The 17,988-nt window shown below is 39.3% G+C and overlaps 1 protein-coding gene across 1 annotated transcript in view; it reads left to right on the top strand.

Moving 5' to 3' along the window:
- The window catches only part of NDST4 (N-deacetylase and N-sulfotransferase 4), a 2,939,889-nt gene that overhangs the window by 1,230,818 nt on the left and 1,691,083 nt on the right, over nucleotides 1-17,988 (top strand). Inside the window, exon 5 of the mRNA XM_044061661.1 lies at nucleotides 11,106-11,291. Within this exon, the coding sequence (XP_043917596.1) occupies nucleotides 11,106-11,291 (186 nt within the window). The remainder of the gene's footprint in view (nucleotides 1-11,105; nucleotides 11,292-17,988) is intronic.

A 17,988-nucleotide genomic window follows, 5' to 3' on the forward strand; every position in this document is an offset into this window, starting at 1 on the left:
TCCCAGCCTCTCCTCACACAAGAGTGCAGACCACGAGCCTTCTTAATGTAAAATAACTGGCCTGAAGCCCAAGTGCTTAAACCAGAACTAATACACTTTTAGAATAACAGACACTGAGCCTTCAATCAGCAGTTCCCAACTTAGAAGGATGTAAGCTACCTGTCCTACCACAACAGTGCAGACTACAAACCTTCTTAATGTAAAACAACTGGTCTGAAGCCCAAGTGCTTAAAACAAAAGGCTTAGAATGATGGTTACACCAAGCAGTAATAAATACAATTAAGTACTTTTAAGATGATGCAAAAGCAAAATTAAGTAATAAAGTAGAAAGAAACACAAATACAGTAAAAGCAGATGAAAAAAGTGCACATTTTTTTTTTGAGTGAGCAAATGAGATAGGCCCAGGAGGAGTATCCAAATGCACATTTACAAGAGGGGCAGGCAGTTTCAAAGCCACCTAGATTAACACCAAAACAAAAGCAGGTGCGTGGAGAACTAACTGAAAAAACAGAGCCACAACTTCCAGCTAGATAGTATTCAATGCAACACAAACAAATTAATTTAAATGCTGTATTATTTGAAAAAAGTACAGATAAAGATTTACTTAAATTCACTTATACTTCCAGTTGATTGCATGTAGGTCTTAGCTAGCCAAAGCTCAGAGTTTAAGCTGAAAATAATCCAAAATGTACCACTTATATAAGGTAGAAACCGAATAACAATGAAGTGAACTACCCCCACTTATCACTGGCTATGCAGGAATTCTAGCAAGCACTAAATTCTAACACGCATTAACTGAAAAAAACAGAGCCACAACTTCCAAATAAATCAATTTAAATGCTGTATTATTTGAAAAAAGTGCAGATAAAGATTTACTTAAATTCACTTATACATCCAGTTGATTGCATATAGGTCTTAGCTGGTCAAAGCTATATGCCCCCCCCATCTTCATACACACAAACAGAGAACTTTTTTTCATTATGTAACTGCCTTCTCTGGTTATTATCATGTATGCTTTTCAGTATACATCATTGCCTTCACAATCGGTGCTTCTGTAGAAGAAGCTGTTTTTATCAAAACAGAATAAGAACTGTGAAAAGTTATAGTTGAAGGTATGGATCTTGTTTTAACCATCATTCATCTCACAGAACCCATTATGATTTAATTGCTTCCATTTCTGTCAACATCTGTAGCAACAGTGGTAGCTTTTGTAATCCCTGGGTGGGAGACATGATCACTTGCTCTAAGGAAAATCTATTTGCAGTTAAGAAACCATCCATACATTTAGAAGAGGAAATAGAACATTTTCCAAAATATTTAATGTATACTTAGTGCAGCCACACAGACAGCAAGTAGAAGGCAAACATTTTTTGATGAATGAATGGATTTAAAAGCTGTAATGCACTTTACTCTAGCACACTTCTGTTTTTCTGGCATTTAAGTATATAACAGCTTTTAAAGCTGTGAAAATTTTTCTCACTGTGTTCTGTGATGGCTGTCTTTAAGCTCTACCAGAAGATAGGATCTTAACAACAATATTAAGTGCTTAACACAATATTTCTAAGTACCTTTTTATGTCAGAAAAGTCTTAAAAAAGTCACCCTTTCCTGAATTCAGAGTATAATCATGTTGTTGTTGTTGTGTCTTTCGGCTTTTTCCAGTTAGGGGTCGCCACAGTGGAACTCCAGTCCACTAATGATTGGCAGTAGATTTTTACGTGCCGAGTTGCCAGCCCTGACACACAACCTTCAATGAAGGTACACCCATTCACACATGTCTCCACACAGAAGACGCTTTAGCTGAGAATTGAACAGGACAACATCTTACTGTGAGGCAACAACGCTACCGCAGCACCACCACCACAGTTCAGAGTATAATCATAATGACCCTATTTACTAAACAGCTTTTATTTGTGCATGTAAAGCATCCTTTCCTTTCTTTAAGGATGCCATGGCATGTCTACCACATTGTTCACTCATGACATTCAGTACAGATTCAAAAATATTCCAAAGTCTTTTACTTCCACAATAAATATTTAAAATGTTTCCCTCCTAGAGGCTTAATAAACCTTTAAAGAATCCATGTTGCACAAATGTTGTGCCATGTTAGTTAAAGATGCCAAAACTTTCTTTACTCAGATTCACACCTCTGCTAATAGCTGAATTTCTGCAGTGGAAAAATTATTTGCAAAATGTTGCATGTACAATGCAGTATGGTTTGCTGTCTGAACTTTCATCTCAAGGCAGTCGCTCCATAGGTCACAGCATTTGCATATTTGTTCATGCTCCAATGATATTCTGAATGTAATCAGCTGCAAAAAGAATTATGATTAAACTTTATTAAGAACATAAAGTATATCTGTATCGGTCTATATATTTATCTCTCCAAAAAAATATTAATGTCATTACTTTTTTCACTGCCAACCCCCAATATTGGCCTATATTTAAACTGTCTATCTCTTATCACTTCATCACTTACTCTATTTTATGTGGGCAAAACAATCAGAAGGTTAAGAGAAAGAATAGTGGAGCATAAATCTGAAGTAAGGAGAAAGGTATTAACAAATGCCTCGAGTAAGCATGCCATGGATAAAGGTGAAGGGCATGTTTTTAAGTTTAGGGTGTTGAGTAAAGTGGAAGGGAGTTTAAGGAAGGGTGACATTAATAATTTTTTGGAGCTGAGGGAATTAGTGGATTATCAGGCTCCAGGCGGATGTATCCCCTGGTTTGAATAATGCAGTCAGCTTGAAGCCAGTATTGGTTAAGAGACAGAGAGAGAGAGGCTTTAATAGGGTATAATTTGATATTTTGTTTGATGGAGTTCATTATAGGTTGCTGGCTGTTTTTCATGTATATATATGTTAGATATAAATATATTGTTTATATAAAGTTGCTTTATTATTATTTTCATTTTTATTCTGAGTTTTATCTTCCATACAAATGGAAGAATTTTATGCAGGAATTTTTGTTTTTATGAGCTACATATTATTTTTAGGCTTGATTGTTAATTAGTATGTGGGATGGGCTGAAGCATGTAATTTTATGTTCTCCTATTTAAATGCTGATTTTTTGTACTGATTTATACTGATGAAGGGTGTAGACCCGAAAGCTTTATCTAATAAAGTTCTTGGTGTGGTTTTGTTGTCTTGCTGAATTATAGCAGTATCACCAATTGTTTTTCATTTATGACCGTGTAAATACCCATCCAGACATGCAGTTTGTGTTTGAAGGAAGATAATGTATCACACTGCTAAATTTGCAGTGAATGCCTTTTCCAGAGGTGAGTAAGGCATTATGTAATGAATCCATCTTCCCACCATATTTCATTAATTTGATGATAAAGGTTTATTGTTTTTTACTTTATTAGGGGAATTGTTTGATTTATGGATATGCATTAGATCCCGGAATCCTGATTCATTGATGGTATGGAAGGCAGGGAACAGATCACCCCAAAGGAGTCTATAGAGCACTAAAGGGACAGTGCTTCTAGTATTATCTGGTAAGGTCAGGGATTTGCTTTTAGCCAGTGATCTTTTAATTAGGAACCTCGGCAGTATGTCCAGTTGATTGGTATGCCTAGTGAGGTACATCCCAAAGGGTGCATTGCTGCAGAATGTAAGGGGGCAATGACGTTTTTAATTCCTTGTGCTTGCTGACCACTGTTGCAACATGGTCATCAAAGGAAAGGAGTTATCAACCCATGTTTCAAGATCTGTAGATGCATTTTCATTTTGGGGTGGGGTGTTATCTGTGCTATAAGCTGAGAAGAGGGATTGTCTGCCAAATGTGACAATATTGTACTATTCTGCATCTTCTTGGAAGATACTTTCAACTCTCCAGAATGATCCATTATATCTTGGTGTAATTATTTTCTACTGAATTTTGGAACTTTTTGAGATGGTCACTCACAGAACTGTGATCAGACTCTGCACTTATATACTAAAGATGCAAATGGTTCCCTTTGTAAAATCAAATATCTGTTGATTTTTAATACATATTAGTTAATACTAGATGTTGAACTCTTATATATAGACGTCTTGCATACACACTGGACCAAAACTGTAAATTATTTTCTTGGAGACTCTCCAATGTCTTTTTACATAGTAGACCTATTTATGCTTTGTTTTTCAATACTTGTTTTCATTTTGATGGGAGGTTCTGTTCACCAAACAAAGGAATTAGCCACATGTCCCCACTTTCCACCATCTTTTGCTAATTTGACCATCTTTTTGTGGAAAATGAGTACATATTTGGGAATATTTTTTCAAGAAGTATTTTGTATACATATATGATCTGATTCTTATGTACAGACTGAATATCTATCAGGTAGAAACATTTATTGAAGATCTCAATAACAAAAGATTTACTTTGTCATTTACTTATTCTGTGTTCATGCTTAAGATCTATTTTTTGAATATTGTACTGGCTGGTACTCATGGTTAGTTGACTACAACTGATACATACTCAAAACCTCCCCTGCCATAAACTGTTTATATGTTTCTAGTCTCCTAACCGCCCCCCCCATTCCGCTCAACCTCTTAGTGAAAGAAATCCTTAGTGCAGTGCCTAAAATAATGGGGGGCAAAGGCTCACAAGTAGGGACAGATTTTAAATGTTGCTCTTTTAAACTTAGAAGGTTGCTAGAGTAACAGGATTTGTGTAACATGATTTTTTCTGAAGGATATGAAGTCTGAAACTCAAATGTATGTCATTATATAGCGATTTCAATCATTATTAATTTGCCAGAAAAACACAAATTTTATGAAGAACAGACCAAAAATATGAGGCAAAATTCTGGACATTCTGCAGAAATCTTTACATTTGAGAGGTATCCCCCACCCCACGTTGTTACTTTATTGCCATGCAAAGTGTTTTGACATTTGAAAAGACTGTGTAACAAAAGAGAAGACTTTCTTTGTGAGGCTGGTGTTACAATGAATATGTTCCATGCCAGTCACCAAAATAAATATGATCTACTGAGTAAGACTAATTATGTCTCCACTTAGAGTTAGTTTTGATTTCATGAAGAAACAATGTGACAATGAAGCAAAACAAACATCTTTTGTAACAGAATATTCTGTTATTGCAACTTATATTACTCAAAGTTTGTAAGAAGGTTAATTTATACTTTTTCTAGATCAAGTACTGTCTGAGACTGCAAATACACAAACCATGGTTTCATGTAGTAGATGACAGAGTATGTATAATTAGGTAGCACTTAACCATTATGCTAAACAATCAGAAATGTTGAACAGCAGCTCCTCTGTCACAGGTAATTGTACCAGCGGAAAGTACATCTTCTCCAGGTATATTGTCTCTAGTTTTAATACCATTAAAGGCAAGATGTTTATTTTGACACAGATTTATGGTTATATCAAGGAAGGGGTGATATATGCCCTAAGGTGTCTTTGCGGCCTACTGTATATAGGGTAGACTAGTATAAGTTAAAAAGTAAAGGTACAAGAATGCCTTGGAGACAGTTGAAATAATAATACAGAAAGCCCTTTAGCAGTATTTTATAACAAGGTATATATTAGTCAGTCACATTTCGGTGATTTTCTTCATTTACAGTTACAATCCTGTAAGGAGTTTGTTTGCATATTAAACAGTGTAAAAACTTAAATGATCAATATGAAGAATGTTAATTTATTTTAAAATGTAATACTCAAATTCATAATATGACCATTGGAAGATGGCTCCACTACCTTGTGGATATCCTCTGGAAAAGTAAAACCTATGGGAGTAAGCCCAGACAGAAAATCCGGAGTGAAGCCCCTAAGGCGGTTGGTTGTCAATGCTGACTTCCTTCCTGCAGCTTCTGCAACCAAGCTGATGCCAAATGTTCCTCTTCTGCATTCCTTTGGTCTACATCAGGGAGGCCAAGAGGAGGATCCTGCCAAATGGGCATCCCAGGATCTGCATATACTATGCCCAGGCTTGTGTCCAGGAGAGGTCACTTCAGTAGTACTGCTGCTCACAGTGTCAGAAATAACATGGCAGTAATGAGTTATAAGTCCAGAGTGATTGGCATAAGCTCAGATGCTATAGGTTGTCTCCAACAGTGGGAGGGACCATTGTAGTCCCACTGGTCACCTACCGCCCACCTTAAGCTGGGCAGCCCCCTGGCAGTACGATGCTCACCCGTCAGTCTGCCTGCTTCAATGGGTGCTTGGAGCTAAGTTAAATACTGAAATGCAGACTGTAAAACCCTGCACCAGGTAATGGAAAAAAAGACAAGTAAACTAGCAGTATTGTGACCAGCAAGATGGAATGTCAGGACATTATACCCTGTGCTCTCTGATGATCTTCACAAGATCGATGACTCCAGGAAAACAGCCCCACACCAATATTGCTGCACTGCAGGAGACCAGACTTCCAGCAAGTGGCAGTCTCAGAGAACAGGAGTGCAGGTTCTTTTCACAGGGAAAGGAACCAGAGGAACAGCAATTGCATGGTATTTGTTTTGCAGTAAGAAACTCCGTTATCTTCATTCAAACCTCCATCAAAAGGTACAGCTTGAATCCCCTCTCTGCCTCTCAACATCTTCAGGTCCAGTAATCATCCTGAGCATTTATGCTTCCACATTCTGCTCCTCAGTTGAGATAAAGGATGAGTTTTTCATGGAGCTTGAGACTGCTATCAGAGTGATACCTTCCACAGAACACCTGTTTTTGCTTGGAGACTTCAGCGCTCGAGTTGGAGTTGACCATGACTCTCGACCCAGCAGCATTGGACAGTTTGGGGTTGGCAAGATGAGCAAAAATGGGCAGAGACTGCTAGAGTTACACTCTTACTACAACCTCTGCATGACCAACACTTCCTTTGCCACCAAGCCTAACCACAGAGTTTCCTGGTGACACCCAAGGTCCCATCACTGACACCAGCTGGATCTTGTTACCACTAAAAGATGCTTGCTGACCTGTGTCCTTGTCACCTGCAGTTATGCACATTGACTGTGACACCACTCACTTCCTGGTTGGCAGCAAGGTGCGTCTTCAGCCCAATCAGAAAGTACTCCCTCATATCAACAATACCCGGGCATCAATGCCAGACCTGCGCAAGCATTTTGATGTGTTGAAGTGAGGTGGAACTACATCCATGATACCATCTACAACTCTACCATGAATGCCTTCGGTAAAAGAGAGAGGCAGAACCCAGACTAGTATGAAGCAGGAATCGCTGTGACTGAACCAGCACTCACAGCCAAGCAAGCAGCACTGCTCAACTACAAGAGGGAGCCTTCAGAGACAACTCTGGCTGCACTCAAGAAGGCCAGAAATGACACTCAGGGGATTACTCGGTAATGTGCCAATGACTACTGGCTGAACCTCTGTCATAGCATCCAGCTCGCCTCTGACTGTGGTAACATCCATGCTGTGTATGAGTCTTTAACCCCAGCACAGTCAGGATTATGCCTCTAAAGTCTGCCTCAGGTGAAGTTATTATAGACTGAGGCAAACAGATGGGTAGACCATCATCAGGAGCTCTACTCAAAGGAGACCATTGTTGCTGATGTAGTGATTGAAAACACAGTTTCCCTCCATATCATGGAAGAGCTTGATGATCCACCCTCTGTAGAAAAGCTCGGCCAGCCATCAACTCCCTTTCCTGTAGTAAAGCTCCAGGAAAGGATGACATCTACCAGAGGTCATCAAGGCTGTCAACCAGTCTGTTCTGCTCAGCCACCTGCACAAGCTCCTGTTAAAATGTTGCAGGAAGGAACAGTGCCCCAGGATATGCATGATGTTAACATCATCATCACTCTGTTTAAGAACAAAGGAGACCAAACTGATTGAAACAACTACCGTGGAATATCCCTCCACAGCATTGTTGAGAATGCCTTGGCCTGCATAGTTCACTATCAGAACAGGTTTACCCTGAGACTCAGTGTAGATTCAGAGCAGAAAAGGTCCATGATTGATTTGATCTTCTCATTAAGGCAGCTGCAAGAAAAATGTCGCAAGCAAAGGAAACCATTGTACTTTGCCTTCCTTGATCTAACCGAGGTACTTGATTTGGTCAGCAGGAAAGGCCTCTTCACCTTACTACAGAGGATTGGATGTCCCCCTAAACTCCTGAGGATGATAATATCTTTCCATGAAGACATGCAAGGTGTCGTACAATATGATGGCTCCTACTAGGGTTTATTCCCAGTCAGGAGCAGAGTGAAGCAAGGGTGTGTAATTGCTCCTACACTCTTTGGCATCTTTTCTCATTGCTATTGTCTCATGTGTTTAATGGTCCAAAGACAGTATATACCTCCACAATAGAAGTGTTGGTAATCTCTTCCACCTCACACATCTTTGAGCAAAGACCAAGGTGTGGACAGTACTGATCAGAGAGTTGTTGTTTGCAGATGACATTGTCCTGATTGCTCACACTGAGGAAGCATTGCAATGTCTCATAAGCTCCTTCGCTGGTGCTTGCAAAGAGTTTGGCCTCACAATCAGTCTCAAGAAGACCAACATCATGGGCAGAATGTCACCAGTACCCCCTGTATCCTCATTGGTTATCACATTCTCGGGGCGGTGAAGAACTTCACTTACTTGGGCTCCACCATCGCAGTAACCTCTCCCTGGATGCCGAGCTGAATAGCTGGATTGGTAAGGCAGCAACAGTGAGGGTCAGGACCAACTCCAAATTGACCATCAATACCAAGATGAAGGTGTACCAAGCATGTGTGCTTAGCATGCTGCTCTATGATAGTGAAACATGGACCCTGTACTTCTGCCAATAATGCAGACTCAATGTGTTTCATCTACACTGCCTCAAAAGGATCACGGGCATCACTTGGCAGGACCGCATTCCAAAAAAGAGCATCCTAGAGCAGGCAGGGATAACATGTATGTTCGCCTTGCTCTCCCAAAGGCACTTGTGCTGGCTTGGTCATGTCAGCCGTACGCAGGATGGTTGGATTCCCAAAGACCTTCTGTATGGCGAGCTTCCCTCTGAATCCAGACCCACAAGAAGTCCCATTCTATGCTTCAAAGATGTCTTCAAGTGTGACATGAAGGCAGGCAACATCAGTCCAACAGGCTGGGAAGCTACAGGCGCAGACCGTACTACTTGGAGACTGGCTGTGAAGGCAGATAGCCAGATGAGTGAGAAGAAGAGAGAGGAACTGTGGGAGCAGACTGGAGAGCACAGATGGCAGAGGACAGCTGCGTTATCTACACAACCAGGTGCTCATCACATCTGCACAAACTGTAGCAGAGTCTGCCAGTCAAAAATCAGACTTCACAGTCACAGCAGGCACTGCATTTCAACCATTGACTGATTTTGTGACGTGACTTTATTGTCTCTCGAGACAGAGAAAGGCCAGCACTGGAGACTGAGCAATAAGTGTAACTGCAAACATTTAATGGATTAGGATTAAGTAATCGCACTAAGTGTCATAAGCATTTATTAATTGGTCAAATCGCTGTTTTTGTATTTGTAATAAGCGCTTGAATCATTTGATTTTAATTGTATTAAAGACAGCATGCCAAAGTGTTTGAGTTAATATAGTGTCTTTTTTCCATGCCTATAAATTTCATATTTTACTGTTTCTACATATTTTTCTGTTATATTGGTTAATGTATCAATGTAAGCTAATTATAATTACTGTTTGTCTTTAGGGCTGCCAAAAACAATTGCACTACTAGAGAGAAAGAGAGATTTATATCAGATTATATATATCAACACACACACACACACACACACACACACACACACACACACACACACACACACACACACACACACACACACACACACACACACACACACACACACACACACACACACACACACGCACACACGCACACACACACACACGCACACACGCACACACACACACACACACACACACACACACACACACACACACACACACACACACACACACACACACACACACACACACACACACACACACACACACACACACACACACAACATTTTTGGATTGAGTATTTTTATGCATTGTGGCTATTGTTTTATTCTGTCTGTGAAATGTGTAGGGTCACCATTTAAAAGTATATTTGTTAAGGGGTAACCCCATACCACTGTCTGGTTACATTGCTTGCACCAAACCAAGCAGTTTGTAAGTGAAGTCAGTGAGAATCAAACTCAGGATTATAAGATGCAGCCAATTAACTGCATATAGCTTCAGCTCTATGTCCTAAAGTGAATAATATCAAAATTAGAGTGGCATAATCAAATTCACAGTCTTTCAAGATAAGTGTAGCATTTTAAGTGATATTGTTCAGAATATTTTGTTATATTTTATCTAATTTTCAGTCTATTGTCAAAGACTAGCTTTGGCTGGTGATATTTATTTCTGTGAATCGTGGAAATGTGCAGATAGGTCAACCACCTTTCAAACTTAGTCAAAACCTTTACTGGGCATTTGAACTTGCATGATATTGGATTGTCCATGGCTGTGACAAATGTTTTAACAGCAGCAAATGATATATACTTCTGTAAGCCATTGCAGTTTCAGCATGTGTTATATTTCTTGTGGATTCCCCTAACCAGCCATAAACAGTAGGAATAATTTATCTTATTAAACTAACACTACCTGATTTACTGTCAGATTAATCAGTTAGCCCATCACTTATAGCATCACTTTAACAATCTTTAAAATGATCTGAAGCCAATTATGCCATGCCTCCTTGCCTTTTGCATGCAAGAAGGATAAATAATCCAGTTACAAAAAAAAAAAAATATTGCAAATCACAATTCTCCTAGTGTGACTGCAGATTTCTAGATTTTACAGCTAACATATTGTATTATGAAAATAATGTTTTCATTTTGTCCTTATGTTTAAATCTTCAGGGCTATGATTTCTATGTAGTAACTCTGCTATCATTTAATTTTAAAATGTACAATGGATACAATAGCATACAAATACATTATAAAATACAATAGAGTATTTTACAAGACTAAATGATTCATTTAAATGGAGTAAGCAGGTGAGTCTGTTCAGAGTGATATGATATGTTTAATTTTGCTGCCACCTTTCTTCTATGAAACGTGAAGCATCTGCTTTCCTTTACAGTATTATTTGAAGAAACACAGCAAACTTACAGGAAGAAAAACTAAACTGTAGCATTTACTTTTCAGGAACACAGTATCCCCACAAACATGGGGTATGCCGTGGCTCCACATCACTCTGGTGTCTATCCCGTCCATGTACAGTTATATGAAGCCTGGAAAAAGGTGTGGGGAATCCAGGTGACCAGCACAGAGGAGTATCCACATTTAAAGCCCGCACGATTCAGGCGTGGATTTATCCACAACAACATTATGGTAATGTTTGTTAGATCTGCTAGAGCTGTAATCTTTGGTCTATAAAATAGCCTATGCATGTGTTATTTAATATTTGGATTGTGTTACTGTTATGACTGATTGAAGATGTGGACCATGGAAGTAATTCTTCACTGTGGAAATGAGGGAGTCAAGTAAGTTGGATGCTTCATTAGAAAATTGTTGTTTGTTATTATGGCTGAATAAGCAGATTCCAAATTAAATGGCCATAATAGGGAAGGAGTTAGAGAGATAGCTTACCTACTTTTCATGGACTGTCACAACCCATGTTCCAAACTCGCGTAGTTATTAATTGCAGTTGTTTCCAACTAAAATTATCCATTCCACTTCCCATGCTAATAAATAATGAAGACTTTTATTTTTAAAAGAAAAGCTCACTCAACACATTTCCTTTACAGTTATGACATTTATGGTCTAAAATCTTGTTTCCATATTTTAAATTCTGCTGATTTCATTCAAATTTGCATGTAAATTAAACTTCTTTCTTTGATATGCCCTAGTGTGAAACCTTTCTGATGCTCTTACAAAGACCATGACTTGACTAGTGAAATGTGCTGCTTGAGTTTATAATATGTTCAGACCTAGTTCAGTAAAACTATTACCATTTTTTTTCTGTGCATTCCCTGAAGCACATTCGTTGGAATCTTATGTAAGGAATTAAACCTCACAAGATGAATATTTTACTGTGTGTTGTCATTTCAGTCAAGTTTGAGTTAAAGTCAGCTGAAAAGAATTTGGTCCTGTAGTTCCGGTGCTTTTGTCCTCTTTATGAGATTGCTAAAGGCCACAATGAAAATCATTTAATCAAGTCTTTACATAACATAGCCAAAATATTATTAATTTTTGCAATGTAAATTACTTTTTGGTTTTATTAAGTGAATACAAAGTTTTGCACATAATTGATTAGGGATTTTGTCAAACATTAGCACAAAATTTATGGCAAGTCATTTACAACAGCACACAAAACTTTTCTGAAATATGTTTAGACATTATCTTTTGCTCATCAATACTCAGAATATCATGACTGGTACTTGTGAGGATTTACTGCTTATATAAATAAGTCTTAACCCAATTCCATTTTAAATGGTATCAGTATGATTTCCACAGCAGAGTAGGACACAGTGAGGGCGTGTGCTTGAGTTTCAGTTAAAATCAGTTTGGTGGGTAAGTTGGTAAGAATTATGCTTATGCTCACTCCCTGTTGTAGCAAGCAAAATAAATATTTATCAGTGTAAATGGTTTACTAACAGTGCAGATGGGTCAGGGTCGCCATGGTAGTTGTTACATTGTGAAGAGAATGGGAAAACACCAAGTAAAGAAGGTAAAGAACACATGGAAATGAAGAATGCTATTCCACAGTTTCACATTTTTTAGAAGTGATTTCATAGATAATGTGTATACAGACGGAGTAAAGCAGTCATTTGTCAGAATGTGGAACTGATCACATTTTAATACCTACAAACAATGCTTTATATTTTGATGTTCAGAATGTGGAACTGATCACATTTTAATACCTACAAACAATGCTTTATATTTTGATGTTCACAAATAAAGCACAGTTATGTAAGTAAACTTAACATAAAGGTAGATGTTCAAATTATCACTGCTGCAGCAGTCTTAGCTATACGGGTTATATCCTGCCAAGAATCTAACAGCCAGCCAGCATCCAGAGCTTCAGGGCACCTTCCACATGCCCAAACTGTCAGGCAGCTTAAGCTGAACTAAAAGACAAATGTGGTGGCCAAGCCCTTCAATGCTTTCCAGCCAAAAGCCAGAGGGAGGCTGAATACTGAAAGGACAATGCTAGGAAAAACAAAAAAATAAATAAATAACCACACCATGGCATAAACAACACACAAAAAAGCAGGGGAAATGGAGGGATGAGTAGCTGCTGCAGCATCTACTGTTATAGTAAGTTTATTTATACAGCTTTTCTATGTTCATCATAATGATTACTGCTTGAGTAGCCTTAGCTATAGGGTTAGATTACTACAGTTAACTATATTTGGGAGGTGGAAGGAGAAAAGTCCAAGAGCCCCTGGAGAATGGTCCTTGCAAAAGACAGATCTAGACCTATAGAAGGAATCAAGTTTATAGTGCTTCGTAAAAGGATGTGCACGGGACCAAGTTTCAGTTTCTAGAATACTTTTTGAATCCAGCCCCTTCCTGTCCAGCAGCCCTGTAGAGTGGGCCTTGACCCTGCCTGGACCAGTTTTGTTGTGGTGAGTATAACAAAAGGTAATAGCCTTAGACAACCATTTGCAAATAGTTTGTTTTCATACAGGTTGTCCCTTCTTTTTACCTTCACAAGAAATGATCAAGTGATCCAAAGATCTGAAAGATTTAGTTCTGCTAAGATAGTAGCTGAGTTGTCTGTGGGCATCTAATGTTTGGACTATCCTTTCTTTCTCCCCTTCTTTCTCATTTTGGGTTCAGGAAATTAAGAGAAGATGGACAGTTTTGCTTAAAGTAAACTCAGATGACACTTTATACAAACAAAAATTAGTTCTCAAAGAAAACCTGTCCATGTGGAAAATGAGATAGGGGTGACTCACTATAAAGAGCTTGCAACTCAGATACCTTTCTTGCAGAGGTCAAATCAATTACTAAAACTGTTTTCCATGTTTAGAACCTCAAGTTAGTCAGATTACTGGTTCAAATGGAACAAGTATTAACTTCTCTAACACAAATTTAATAACCCGTGGAGGGTCAACTGGTTTTCATGAAGGCCTCTTTTTGCAAAACTCCTATCAAAAACATTTTGACATGAGAATGCATTGAAACAGGAGGATTCATGGGCAGATGTGCTGAAATGGACAATAAATGAACCTGACAGATGAGTATGAAAGGCCATAGGATAGTAACTCACACAAATATTTTAAAATCAGAGAACAACTAGCTATGTGCCCACTGAATGCTGCACAGCAATGGTTATCCCACTCCACAAAGGATGAGCCATCACAGACCCCGGGAACTATTGACCTATTCGTCTGACAAGCCTGGTCTGCAAGGTCATGGAGTGTATCATCATGGAACTCATAAACAAAGACATCGGTAATCTCCAAACTTTGGATGCTACCCAATTCGGATTTGTAAAGGGTAGATCATGTATCGTAAACCTGGTAGACTTCTTTGAAACAGTTACCAAGGCCATAGATGAGGGCAAGGTGGTCCACACAGTCTACCTGGACCTCGCTAAAGCATTCAATACTATTCCCCATTCAGGAATAATAGATAAACTCACCAACCTTAACATAAACCCTTACGTCATGAGATGGGTGGCCAACTGGCTCATGGACAGAACCAACATGGTGAGAGTTGCAGACTCCAGATCCAACTCCAAATCAGTGACAAATGGAGTCTCCCAGGGTTCAGTCTTGGGACCTCTCCTGTTCGGTATATACTTCTCCGAAGTACAAGTGAACACTGAGAGTCTATGGCTAACCAAGTTCGCAGATGACTGCAAACTGGGTGCCATAATCAATTCCCCTGCCGATGTAGACATCCTGCAAAAGGGCCTCACCGAGATGGATACCTGGTGCCAAAACGATGGCCTCAAGCTAAATACCAAAAAGTGCATTGTCATCCTCTTTGGTAAAAACACGGTACCCATGAATTACCAAATAGGGGGAAGTTCACTTAACACAGAAAGTGTGATAAGAGACCTTGGGACCCAAGTGGATAGTAACCTCTCCTTTGATAATCACATTGGCACAGTGGTCAGAAAATCTTTCTACGTGGCCCACCTAATCACAAAAGGGTTTGCATCTAGAAAAAAGGAAGTCATTGTCCCCCTCTACTCATCACTTATCAGACCCCTCATTGAGTACAATGCCCCATTTGGGATGTACCTCACAAGACATCTACAACAACTGGAGAGGCCCCAAAAGTACCTCACCAAGAGGATTGCTGGACTCAAACAGTTGCCTTATGCTGACTGGCTCAAGAAATTCCAACTCTACTCGGTCACATATTGCTTACTCCGAGGAGATCTCTGTCTGACATACAAAGCTATGTCAAACCCAGAATTGATGGATGTGCTCTACTTAAAGAAATCCTAGTCTCCCTGAGCTACATACTCTAGGGACCTAAACCTCTTCACAACAGTAAATAGGACATGCTGGAGGGATAGATTCTTGACCCAGAGACTTCCAATGCTCTGGAACAAAATTCCCATCCACATCAAGCAAAGCTCATCATTAGCACTTTTCAAGAAAATCCTTGATGAGTGGACGGGTAATAGAAAATTCACCCCTGGGATCACATCTGTGGCTCTGCTTGATAGAGGGGCAGGAATTTAATCTACATGGGTAACGAAAGCCAAGACACTTTTCGCTAGGCTTACTTATGTCCTCGGGCCGATAGCCTAGTACCTACCTATGAACCTATGAATGGTTGCTGATTATGTTGTTGGCACCAACTAGAAAACCTTTCCTGTTTGCTAATGTATTATTTTCTAGTAGCACTTTTTTGCCTGTATTGGTGCCTGTCACACATCCTCAGTAAACAGATACCAAAAAGGAACTAAGGCCCTATTATCAATACAGTTAATTGAAGTTGATTGGTTTAGGGATGTTTCAAACACCCCTGTTCTTGTATGAGTAGATCCAGTCTGAGAAGAAGCTTGTGATAATTGCCCCTGTCCATTTCCAAAAGAAAAGAGAGAAACACAGTTACCTGGGCCAGAAGGGAGTCACCTTAATGACCTTGAGAGATTGCTTCTGAATCTTCAGACGTGCCCTGGATATTAGTGGAAAGGGTAGAAAAGCATACAGGAACATTCCTGCCCAACGGAAAAGAAAAAGCATCTGTCTTCCAGGCCTTTATACATGGAGTCCTGGAGCAGAATCTTTCTAGCTGATTTTTCAAAGAAGAGGCAAAGAGGTCTATTTGGGGAACTTTCCACAGATGGATCAAACCTTGGAAGACTGCCCTGATCTAGTTTCCATTCATGTGGGTCTGCCCTTATTCAGCTCAGCTTGTCTGCCACCCAATTCTGCTCTGGTGGAATGTAGGAAGCCTGTAGAGTAAGACTGTGTTGTGAAGCTATAGCCCAAGCTAACATGGCTAATCTGCAGAAGTGGGTATGACCTGGATCCCCCTTGTTTGCTGATGTACCACATGACTGTGTTATTGCCTATAACAACATGAAGAGGTCCCAAGGACTAAAGATGATTCAGAGAGTTTAGTGCCTTGATCAGGGCAAGCATCTGTTCTATATTTATGTGCTTGCATCTGTCATTGGTTTCCCCCACACCATGCACTTTTATCCTTCATAAAACTGCTTCTCAAAGTCCGAAGAATCTATGGTGACTGGCTGGTTTGCAACAGGAAAGGATAAGGGGGACCTAGATTTAGAGATATTTGTTGTCTCCAAAAAGTGATTTCTCTTCTGACAAACACAAGCACTGAGATCTAAAAGAAACTTCAGACACCACTGTATCGTTCTCATGTGGAGTCTTTCCACGGGTATCATGAGAGTCATATAAGACTTTGAAGAAGAGTCTGCAAAGATAAGCAAATTGTCTAAATATGGAAAAATGTGGATATCTTGTATTCTGCAATGAGCTGTTACTGGAGCCAAACACTTTGTGAACACTGTTGGTGCAGTGGATAGTCCAAAAGGTAAGCCAGAGAACTGATAATATGATCCAGATGCACTTAACTTGGATGAATAGAAATGTGATGATACATATCTTTTAAATCTAGTGTTACAAGATAACTTGAATGAGGAAGATGAGGTAAAAGGTTGTTCATTTTGAATATGGGTACTACCACAAATGGGTTTAGGAAAGAAAGATCCAGAACTGGTCTCCAAAAATGTTCTTTCTTTGACACTAAAAACACCATTGAATACAACCTCTTTCTCACCTGAGATCAGAAACTGGTTCTCTCACTTATTGGGGCAGCATGTAGCGAAGGACAGGTGGAAACAAAATTCTGGCAGGAGGATGAGGAATTACCCCTCAAAAGGAAGAATTACCTCCCACTGCAATCTGTAACCTTGATGAATGATCTTCAGAACTGATTTGTCTGAAACTATCCACTAATCCAGGTTCCACTCTAACAGTGTTGTACAGGTGCTCTGTTCCAAGTAAACTAGTAGCCTGTTCCAAAGATGTGGTAGTCGCAGGGAGATAAATCTGTCCCTTCAGTATGTCCTATTTAAGTCGCAGTCCATGTTTAAGTCCCTGGAATGAGTAGCCCAAGACCCATTTGATTTAAAGTACATATGTGTAACAGATCAGAATTTTTTCTGTTAAGCATCTCTAAAACTCATTATAAATGTTGTATCATACTTGCATAGATCTTTGTTTCTTGTCTGTAGTGTACTGTTGTATCTGGAGCTTTTCTCCCCAGGCCTCCACTGAAAAAGGACATGTGCCCAGTTGGGCTTTCCCAGTAAACAAATGTAAAATAAATAAATAAAATAAACTATCTGTTACCAGAGAGAAAAGTAGCGATTCAGACATTTTGAAAGAAGAAGAATGGGGTTGCCAGGGAGAGAGGGGGGGACAAAATATCTTAAGTAGTCATTCTGACTGAACTGTCCTTGATGTGGAGAGGTTCCAGAATTATTCTTGAAATGCCACTGAAATCTTTCTTAAACATCTGTTTAGCTACATTTTATTGAGAAAGTCTATTTTGTTTCTTACCAAAACTGGATGAAGAGTTAGAG

Source organism: Protopterus annectens, chromosome 2.part0 (genome assembly GCF_019279795.1).
Source record: "Protopterus annectens isolate FY-2018-M chromosome 2.part0, PAN1.0, whole genome shotgun sequence".
Classification (NCBI taxonomy): Eukaryota; Metazoa; Chordata; order Ceratodontiformes; family Protopteridae; genus Protopterus; species Protopterus annectens.